Source organism: Parasteatoda tepidariorum, chromosome 6 (assembly GCF_982258835.1).
Source record: "Parasteatoda tepidariorum strain Cologne lab strain chromosome 6, Ptep-v5.0, whole genome shotgun sequence".
In the NCBI taxonomy this organism is placed as follows: domain Eukaryota; kingdom Metazoa; phylum Arthropoda; class Arachnida; order Araneae; family Theridiidae; genus Parasteatoda; species Parasteatoda tepidariorum.
The window spans coordinates 14508096-14519854 of record NC_141760.1 but is presented as its reverse complement, the minus strand read 5'-3'; the positions used below and the strand labels follow the sequence as shown (position 1 = coordinate 14519854).

Genomic DNA, 11759 nt, shown 5'->3' with positions numbered 1-11759 from the left:
TTGAACGTGAATAAGGAAAATAAAGATAAGGATAATTGGAATAGGGAAAATTTTTGGACGTGAATGAGGAAAATAAGGATAATTAGAACAAGGAAAATGTTTAGACGTGAATAAGGAAAATAAGGATAAGGATAATTGGAATAGGGAAAATGTTTGGACGTGAATAAGGAAAATAAGGATAATTAGAATAAGGAAAATGTTTGGAAGTGTGAATAAGGAAAATAAGGATAATTAGAATAAGGAAAATAAGGATAAGGATAATTGGAATAAGGAAAAGTTTTGGACCGGAATAAGGAAAATATGGATAATTAGAATAAGGAAAATGTTTGGACGTGAGAAATGGAGGCACAAGCATAAACAAACGGAATTATTTTAATTGGACGTGAATAAGGAAAATAAGGATAAGGATAATTGGAATAAGGAAAATTTTTGGACCGGAATAAGGAAAATATGGATAATTAGAATAAGGAAAATGTTTGGACGTGAGAAATGGAGGCACAAGCATAAACAAACGGAATTATTTTAGTACATATACTTTATAGGAATGATTTAAAATTTTGTAGTAAAAACTATTTTATGCCAAGAAACAATATTTGTAACGAAGTTATCATCGGGTATGGTGAGCGGCCCTTAGCCCCCTAGTATACTACAACGAAAAGAATTAAAAAATGGGACAAAAATCCTTTTCATTATAGCTTGTTTTCAGGAACAGTAACTATAGTTCGATATCTTGATCAAGTTAAGCACGATCGACGATGTTTTTTTCTACTGATATTTTTAAAAAGTGACTGTTTGATTTTTATTCCCTGTTTAAGAATTTGTGTTTTAAGTTAAATAAATTCTTAGAACTCACGTCTGTTAGTTGGGACACGACCAAAATAAGAGCTGAGAAAAAATGAGGAATTGTTTATGATTATAAGTATGGTATAATGCTCCTCACTTAAACCAGCTATAAATGAAATGGTTTTATTGCAAGTTTTGACTCTTTTTTTTCCGTCTTACTTTAGAGCCCTGCTCTGGTTAGAATGTCCGTTTTCTCGATTCTGCTTAACAAACTCGTAGGGATTTTTTTAGGCGATTCAATAAAACGTTTTCAGATCTTTTAATTGAATAGTTTTTGATTTTTATATAATTATCTATTTATTATTTTAAAAAAAAGAATACGTTAGAAATCGCGGAAATGGATGAACAAATAGAGCAGGCGGTGGAGCTCCTTATAAAGGTACCTTTATTTACGTCGCACTAGAGCTGCACAACGGGTAATTGGTGACGGTCCGGAGACAACATAAATTCGCCACATCCCGTTTTACAAGCAGAACACATTCACACAGCATCCATCCACAGATCGTAATTTTGGCCTGAACCAGAGTACGATCCATCTCCGATCCAGTACCCCTAGAGAGAATGATATGCTTTAGTTAATAATTAATATTTGATAAGTAAATTAATTTTATCGTTTAATTAATTTATAAATGTTACAGGTCAGTTTAATGATAAAATTATAACTTAAATCGTTGTCATAATATTTATTAGAGTAATGTTCTGTTCGCATTATGATCAGCATTTTTCTAAGAAAGTTTCTTTTCTTTACTTAATCTAGTGTTTTCTAATCTTTTTCGAGTCATGCCATATCTATGCCTACCTAAAATTTTGTTCCCCAATTCAATGCAAAATTTTTAAGATTGATTTTTTTCTTCTTCTGAAAATAGATTTTATGTAGGAATCATGATCATTGAACCAACAAAGTTGGTAAATTTTTGAAACATATGAAGGAAAATTAAAATGCAGGTACAAAATATGTCTAATCAAAGATTTTTCTATATTATTTTATGCCATAGTAATTATTTATTATTTAAGTTTATTGATGCCCTTTCACTTGCTGCTAAAATTTTAGCTTTTAGATGTAACAGTAAGATGATTTTTTAGTAGTCTTTAAAGAGGCAACTAACCTCACCGTCTATAATTTTAGCTTAATTTTTTTTTTTATTTAGTTACTTTTTAATAATAGAGAGTCATTTGACAGCATTGTGCTTTTCAGAAAAGACTGAATATAAAGGGATCCCTTTTTATGATGAGGAGAATCAGTGCTTGATAAGTGTAAAAAATATCAGCAAATAGAATAATGTGATTTATGTTTCTGTGTAAGCAACTTTAAACAATTCAGTCTTGTGTTTTTAGATTTTGTTCAAAGTCAATTTTGTTACAGTTTAAATGACGGAAAACTAATTTGGATAAGGTAAAAAGGATTTTTCTAGCTTAAATTACTCAAAAAACAAAGATAATTATTTAAAGTCTAAAATCCAATTAATGTAAAACTACCTTTAAAAAATGCTGATTGCAGAATCGTATGGGTGTAATTTTGTCAGAAAAAATATCAGAATGCAAACAAAGTATGGCAAAATTATCCTTGATTACGTAATAGGGAAATAATCCTGCAATAATTCGTTTGCATTTTGGTATTTTTTTTTTAAATTTACAGTATTTGAAAATGCCTGAAAGGCGTGAATGTATTTACTTTTCTCGAAACTTTTAACTGCCAATAAAGGTGATACAGAATTTGCGACGGAGAATTTCTCACGTGGAACACCCAGGGAATACAGCGTCCATATGCCGCCCTGCGTGAGGCACGGATTTAACCTATACGACCTAACTTTTAATTAACCGAAGTCGAACACATTTTTTTCGTCTACCATTCTAGCCGAATTCTCTTCGATTCCGACTCCACAACATTGATTCTGGTTTAAGGGAACAGCAGTATTAAACTAAAATAAACAAACAAAGAAAAAAAGGAGAGAAAAAAAAAAACGCAAACGATCTTGAAAAACACCTCATGGAATTTTTATTTCTATTTAAATGCGAACCATTTTCGTGTTTGTGTGAACGCGGCAGAGATTTAGAAATATCTGGGTATCCCTAACGAATTTTGAATCGATTTCTTTCTCTACAACACCTAATGGATCTTTCCCAGGAATTGCAGGAATCAGGATTTTCGCTTCGGATGGAAAACTTGAATTATGGATGAAAGTTCCAAAGAAGAAAAAAGAAGAACCATGTATTTATCGTCTAATTTCAGCAGCTGCAAGCAAAATTTTTGCTTCTTTCCTAAATGGAATCCATTAGCAAAATCTTCTCCAGAAAAGCTCTATTCTATTTCCCCAGCGTTTCTTCTAAATTTTTAAAAGATAATTTATTCGTTTCAAACTCCGGTGCAGAAAGCGATTGCACTTTTACAGATATTTTAAAAATTTATGAGAGAGTATAATGTACTATATTTGTTTTATTTACTCAAAAGTTTTGAAAAATGTATATTTTTATATGTTTGTTTTAGTAAAAATGCTTTCTCTCGTTCTGAAAAAAAAAATGCTTATATTTTGATTTTCTTCGAGTAATTTATTACAAAGAATTTGTAGCACTAAATTCGATTTTTGTAACACAATATTTTGAAAAGGCAAAATTGAGTTAAAACAGAGCAAGCATCTCTATTCTTAAAACATTTGAAATAAAATTTAGTTTTCAAATGCGAGAATTCTAGTTTAATACATGCTCAACACGTTTTCACACTTGTTTTATTACTTACAATCATAATTTATCAATTAAAAAAATTTTTTTTTTCAAATCTAGTAAAAGTTATTGACGTGTCTTAGAACGGCTAGCTTATGGCGTTCTAATCGTGAGGTCAAAGGTTAAGACTCAAGTAAAATGGGAATGGGGGTTACAAGAGTTCAGCGTATCTAGTAGAGGTTTTACGTCATCATCACATAAAACCTACACTGTTCTAAGCTTTTTTTTATTATTACAGAATCATTTATCAAACTAATAGTACAAAAATAGCATAATAAAATGAGTTAGCAGTTCTTAAGAAAATTCATAAACATTTATTGACCGAAATCAAGAGAATGGCGACTTTCACGGGTGAATATCAACATAGTCGTCTTGGTGAAAGTCGGTAATATTTGTTATATCCGATTTGATATTAATTTATTCGGTGATATTATTTTATTTATCCGATGTTTTAATATCTGCTGAGGATAGATTAGGAGAAACAGCAGTGTTCGGAGTACCGGTTGAATGTATACCAGGCAGTGGCACTTAGATTTCTAGTATAGATTTCGGACACTTACCAAAGCAACTACGTGATTGTCAACATTCACTGGTGGAAGTCAACAACAATCTCATTCAGAGTAACATATTTTATTTTATTTCATAACCGTTGTTGAACAGCCGACCGAATTTTTCGGGTTTGCGTCTACGAATGTTCAACTCTGTAGCCATGCATTTTTGATCCAGAAGACAAGAGAACTCCTGGATCAAGTATAAAGGGGAAATGTGTCTTTGTGGAGGACTTTTTGATGAAGCTAATCCACATTGTCACGCACTGCGATGCAGTTTTAATAGTTCAAGGGACTCATCTTAAATATGCTAAAATATTCCTGCAGACGATATTTTAAGCTACGAAATGAAACACAAAAACTTGTTTTTGCTTTATAAATAGGTTTCTTCTTCATCTTTTTTTTCTAATTATGGATTTTTATTTTTTACCTACTATTGTAATTCGGTAAATAGGGTCCCAGTTGAAAGTTTCGACCGCTTAATGTCAATTTCAATTTTTGCTTTAGCCATGTCTTGAGAACTTTTAAAGCGAATCAAAAGTTCTTCGAACTCGTTTATTCAAAGATAAGTCCAAGCAAAAAAATTATTTTTTACAGTTATTTATTATTTTTTATAATTATATTTTATAATGGCTGAAAACAATTTGAATTTTAAGGTATAGAACATTTCAATTGTCCTTTTTTTAATTTTAATTTTCAGATAACTATTCGACCGATTTCGTTTACATTTTATCATTTAGAATAAGGTACGAACTTTCTTACTATCCATTCCATTCGTTACCATTCAAAAATTTTTCCGAATGATTATTTCGAATTAAGAAATAAAATGATAAAAAATTATTGAAATTGTTTCTTCGAATGGAATTATTTTTGGATAAATTAGTTTAATAATTATGTGAAAAAAATAATTAATTATCTTAAACTATTCCGGAGGCAAGGCGAAATAAACAAGTAGTGAAACTTCTGTTTTACTGCGAAATTTCCGTTGTTTCAAAAAATATTTTTTCTTGAGATAATGTAGTACTATTTTCTTTAATTAGAATTAAAATAATTTTGTCAATTTATGACAGGTCACATAATCAATTGGTTATGTTCGCTAAGTTCCTAGAAATATGTTTACAGAAATTCTATATGCTCTAAAAATTTCTGACTTAGAGACTAACTTTGTAAAGAAAAAATTCGCTGAACTCTTAGGTGTGATTATAGAGTCAAAACTTTCACCCGCTTTCCTGTCTAAACAGTCAAAAACATTTATTCCAGATTGAGTATAACCTTCTTATTTTAATTTTTTTTCTTAATTTTATAATCATCGTTGAACAGCCGACCTAATTTTTGAGTTTACGACTGTCATTGTTCAACTCAGCAGCCTTGCAATTTTAAATCCAATCCAGAAGATAAAGGAACTTCTGGTTCAAGTATAGGAAGAAATGTGCCTTCTGTGGAAGACTTTTTGATGGAACTAACCCGCATGTGCGTTTCATAGAGAGGAAAACCACGAAAACCTCCTATGGTTAGGCTGACGGCAAGGGGACTCGAACAAATGATCCGTCTACCACAAAGGATATTTCACGTCAGCACTGTGATCGGTGCGAGTCGGGTGCGGAATTCGCATCGACGAGCCATCGCTGGGATTCGAGCCCGGTTCACCTCATTGGCAGGCGAGCTCTCTAGAATCAGGGCCACCATGACTCTATCATATTTTTTTTTATATATGTTTTATAGCCGTTGCAGATAGCCGTAGAGCAGCTGACCCAATTTTCGGGTTTACGACTACTAATATTCAACTCCGTAGCCTTGTAATTTTGAACCCAATTCAGAAGACAAGGGAACTCCTGGATCAAGTACTGGGAGAAATTTGCCTTTGTGGAAGACTTTTTGATGTAACTAACCCGCATTTGCGTTACATGGAGAGGAAGACCACGAGATCCTCCCACGATTAGCCTGACGGCAAAGGGGTCTCTAACCCATGATCCGTTTACCACTGAGGATATTTCACATAAGCACTGTGGTCGGTGCAAGCCGGATGTGGGTTCGTATCAACCAGCCATCGTTGGATTCGAACCAGGTTCAACTCATTGGAAAGCGAATGCTCTATCTCATGAACCATCGGTGCTCATCATATTTTGTTTGTCAAGAATTCGATTTCGAATCTAGAGGAAAAAATCTATGTTTACTCATTTACAGAGCGTTTTTGTGTCTGATTTCTTAACAGTACTGTTAGCACCAATTTATTAGCACATTTGAGACCAATCATTTGAACTATTGAGATGGCTATTAGTATGTGAAAAGTCCAATCATTCGAACAAAGGTTATTAAAAGTTTACAAAAAAATAGAATGGAAGAAAAAATCACACTAAAAGATCATAAATGTTTTTTATTTTTAGTTAACTGTTTAACGAAAAAAAAAAACTTTAATAACTTTTGATCTATTGTTTGGAGTGCAATATAGTGAAATCCTCATAATTCAAGGCCTGACCTTAACTATTCTACTTAATTTTTGACAGTGATATTTTAAACTATGGAATTAGGTTCAAAAACGTAATCTCCTTAAAAATATACACTGCTATAACAAGATCCTGGATACTTAACTCTAAAAATATGGGATAGGGGAGGCGCAATCTGCAAAATATGGTCTCAATAGTTTACTCAACAGAGTGGTCGAAATTTTGAGCCACTTAATCTAATTTCACTTCTTGCGTGCATCCATATCGCTGGAGCTATTTAAATAAATTAAAAAAAGTTTTATTTCACACAATTAGGAAATTCGTTCAGTCCACAGATATTTTTATTAGGAGCAAATTTTTTATTTTATTTGACTTAATTATGATCGAACACTTTTCGAATTGCAATCTACAAAGAAAAATTTCATCCCTTTGAACTACGCAATTTTAAAGCGACAAAATATAAATTTTGAAATAATTTGATCGAATATACATATCGATCGTTCTAATAGGGCGATGATACTAACGTAAGTGCAGAAAACGGTAACTATGACTTCAATTTTTAATTTTTCTCCTTTTGTACTGCTTAAACTCCTCTCACATTATTTAATACGGCAATAAAGTAACAATTGAGAGAGAGAATATATAAAAAATAAACTAGAAAATGTAGTAAAAAAGGTTTACTACTTATTGCACTAATTTTAATATGGTTAGTTTTTCGAATTGGTTTAATTGAACCACGAAAATTTTGCGAATGGTTGCTTTACCATCACTATCAGATCTTGTATTTTCCAAACGTTTGGCAAAAAACATGGGCGTTAATGATTTCATAATCGATTTAATGGTTTGTTTAGCAATATCTTCTTTAAGTTATTGCATTTGTGTGATTTAGGCAAGACATATTTGAAACTTCCTTTTCTCTTTCTTTCCATACTATTTTTTGCTCAATTTCGCTGGAAAAGGTAGAGAGAGTGTGTCAAAGATGAGGCACAAAACATTAATGGTTGCTTCAAAGTTAATGGATCATTTGCACAATTTCAAGGAACTGGTTTAGAGCTATTCCAAACCATTTTATTTTATGTTGGACAGCCGACCTAATTTCGGGTTTACGACTACTAATGGTCAACTCCGTAGCCTTGTAATTTTGAACCAATCCAGAAGACAAGGAAACTCCTGGATCAGTACCCCCAGAGGTATTGATTTGGGAACATGGAGGACTTTTCGATTCGACAGATTTAACGTGCATAAGTCACCATTTACTACGGGCCGAGGGGATATTCCAAACCATTGGGATAAGTTCCAACTCCATACCATTTTTGAACAAATTAACCCGAAAGAGTGTTTTAAAATTCTTTCGAAGTGAGTGGCATTTTCGCAAACAATCGAATACTTTTTTCAGAAAGATTAAATAAAATCATTTCCAGGACAAATTATTCGTTTTAACAGGGTGCATCGTTCTGTGGACTTACTAACTATTTGGAAGAAGAAAAAGTTTCCTCAAACCCTGGATCTCGTTTAATTAGTATCTCTTCCTTAGCTCCTTTTCTGGAAGTGGGGAATACTCTCGAAGAATTCTGTCAACATATATTTCTTACATCATATGAAAAATATCTGTCATCGCATATTAAAGTCTGCATTATACATTTTTTAATTGATAAGTTTTTGAATTAAATTTTTTTAATATATTAGAGGGGCTAAGCCTTCTGTTCTCTGACGCTCTCCCATCCCGATGTTTGCCTTGCAAAATTATAGTTTCTTGGCATAAAACAGTTGAAATTATTCAACTAAAAACATATGTACTAAAAAGAACACTTCCCACGTCCAAATATTTCCCTTATGATGTTAATTAAGAATTAAGTGATTATTCTAATATTAAGTAATTATTATAAGTAAACATAAATAATTTTTCCTGTAATTATTTTTTGAAATAACATTTATAATTAAAAGTACATTGATATAACAAATTTGGTGAGTTCACAACTATAATTTAATATTTTTGCTTACCAAACGGAAGGATATAATTTAAATACGATTTTTGCATTCATTACTTTGTGCATGAAGCTGAAAGTTAAGTTCTAAATCATTTAACGAATATCTTTAACAGCAATTTATAATAGTATACTAATGTAATTTGCACCAAAAAATAATAATTGTAAAACGATTTGTAAACGATTGTAAACGATCAGACACCTATTTAAATAACTTTATCTTAAAATGTAACGTAAAATTATATTATTCTAATAATAATAATAAGAAAAGGCAATCCTCCTAAACTCTTAATTTGGAAATCAAACAAAATCAAAAACGTAATGATAACAGTACAGATAAATACTACATACAAAATACTACATACATGTATACAAAAAAATTATAAATTAGGTATACAAAAATATTTCTAGGAAAACAATAACTTTAAGACTTATATCAATTTTATGCTGATGACAACCAAACCAAAATGAAAATTAATGTGGGAAAACTGGATCCTACCATGTAATTTTCCGGCCAATAAAAATTCAACGATAACAATGGAAAACTGCGACACCATCATTAGATTTTTATATATAATTAGATTCGATACATTATCTATAATTATTTATTAAATATTAGTTTGAATAAATATATGAATAAGTGTAAATAAAATCTTAACTAGTATTAATATGAACTTTAGTTCGTAAATTTATAAATTTATTTTTAAAATTTTAAATGACACTGCTACGGGGCACTAAGCCGTGGATTTGATCAGGGCCCATAATAAACAAGCTCGATTGTTAACACATAATAGTTTTTTTTATGAATCAATTTCTGAAATTGTGCTTCTTATTTCACATGTATAAAAAACTGTTTCTGTTTTTAAAAGACGGAATCAGCAGACCAATAATATTTTCGGGAGAAACGCAAAAGTATATTTATGTTATGTAGCAGACTTATTCATAAAAAAAATATTCCAAAGTGGAAATTTAATGAAAACAAATCAGTTCTTACAATTCATTCATACAAAAGAATAATAGAAACATTTTTTAAATTGTTTTTCCCACGTTTCGTAATGCCACCAGCTCTCAATTAAAGGAATCCTATGACAGCGATTCACAATAAGATCAATTCCCAGAGTTGACGAAAGCGCCCTCCCGCGGTTACCGAAGGAACATTCCGTCAGTTGGTTTCTCTGCCGCAGTGAAAGCGACATTAGTGCGTTGTTTGATGTCGTTTGCTATTTCATCAACACCGGCAAACATTTGACAGATAAATTATAAATAAAATTTGTGATGCCGTAGTAAAAAAAAATATTTAGGAATTTTCCAGTTTCAAATTGATTAAAAAAAAATGGATTTCATAATAGAAGACTTGTAGCGAAGCAGTTTAAATAAACGGCGAAGGGGTTATGGTTTTCTTCGCCGTGTTGGTCACCGCCTCGTTGCTATGGCATCATAACGAGGGGTCCCCCGTAAGCCCTCGGCCCATCAACGAACTTCTCCTTGAACTTGGACATCGTGAGTAATTTTTACTTTTTATTTGAACTTTAGAACTTAGTATAAAGAGACACATTTTTTGAAGCTTTTAATAAATGTAAATTTTTTTTTCATTTTTAAAATTTAGTGTGATAACTTTTTTTTACCTAAACAATGCAATAAAATTATTTTTAGCTACCATTTTATTAAAATAAATTAATAAATAGCTGCAAGGGGTCCCCAAAGCCTAGTTGAAAGAACTGCATTAGAATCAGGTATAATAATAATAATTAATAGGTATAAATGAATAAAAAGATAGTTTAATAAAACGTATAACTCCAAATTTATAAAGGGAATCCGGTGGAATGGTGAAATTCAATTCTAAAATGTATGTAAAATCTAGACAGCTGCAAATAAAAAACCTTTTTTTTAACCATTGAAAACAGCCTTAATACTGTATATAAGAAATCAAGTGTTTTTCTCCGAGACATGCTATTCCATTATTTTGTCATTGATGTCCTGTGCAAAAAGCATGTAAAATTAAACGGAAATATAAATTAAATAACTGTTAATGGGCTATTGGTAAATTAAATACAAAAATTCAAACTTTCGCAAAAAATGCATTCATCTCCAGAAATAGTTTTGGGTTCATTCATAATACATATCGTATTATTCGGAAATAAATGTCCAGAAAACGAATTTAAAGAAAAGAATTCAAACTTTTTTTTAGTGAGAATAAAATTAAAAAAAAAAAAAAACGCAGTGGCCGAGAGAGGGAAATAATTTCCGAGACATATTGCTTGGATTTATCTCTCTCTTAAGCCCCAATGATTTTTCTAGTTTTGTTTTTTCACCTTTATTTCCCGTTTTCTGTTACACTCTCGGCCACCGCAGATCTTCTAGTTTTGTTTTTCATCCTTACTTTCTATTTTTTCGGTAGTAACTTACATTTTCTTTTTCATATTACTTTTGTTTTCCTCATCCACGTTCGGCCACTTTTTGTTATTTTCATGTTCTTGAAAGAAAAAAAAAAAGAAGTTTTGCGTCAAAGTATTTTACCTTGTTTTTATAATTATAAAAAATTAAGTGCTTCATGAAATATGTCAAAGTCTTCTTCATGACAGTCATTACTATATACTGTAGGGGAGAGTTGGATAAAACGGGATAGTCGGACAAAACGGGATACGTCGCCTAGGCACCAGACTATTACAGCTATCTAGTGGACAACGACAGAAACGCGTTATTCGACCGTGATCATATCATTCTCGGTGAGTCCCGCCTCGAAATCACTATTTGATAGAAAGTTGTAGGTCTCAGAACTTTTTTACTCTATTTTTTTGCCATTTTCTACATTTACGTGCGTTGTTTTTTACATTGTACTGCCTACATGTATGGGAATAAAATTCCGATGAGTATTAAATTTAATTAACCATTTATTTACCAATATTTTTATGTGCAGTCTATTTAATTTTCTTTTCACATTTAGGCAGCAGCCATGTTTGTTTCAAAAAGTGTCGGAGTCGGACAAAACGGGACACTTGTGAGTTGGATAAAACGGGATAGGGTTTTCTATGTCCCGTTTTATCCACCTATTTATTTGTTAGATTATTACATTTTAAAATAACCATATATTAATGTAGGCCTAGGCTTTTTAAACAACGTATTTATATTAGTTATATATATTTTTGAAAAATTTAGTCTCTTTATATAGTAATGCAAAATTTGTTTATTAACGTTCATTATTAAGCATTTTATTTTCGACT

General features: G+C 31.3%; 1 protein-coding gene across 1 annotated transcript in view; it reads left to right on the top strand.

Annotated features, from left to right (window-relative positions):
- Positions 1–9669: 9669 nt before the first annotated feature.
- LOC107452715 (uncharacterized) overlaps positions 9670–11759 on the top strand; it is a 119146-nt gene continuing 117056 nt past the window's right edge. Inside the window, exon 1 of the mRNA XM_016069285.4 lies at positions 9670–10038. Coding sequence (XP_015924771.3) covers positions 9930–10038 — 109 coding nt within the window. The 5' untranslated portion in view covers positions 9670–9929. The remainder of the gene's footprint in view (positions 10039–11759) is intronic.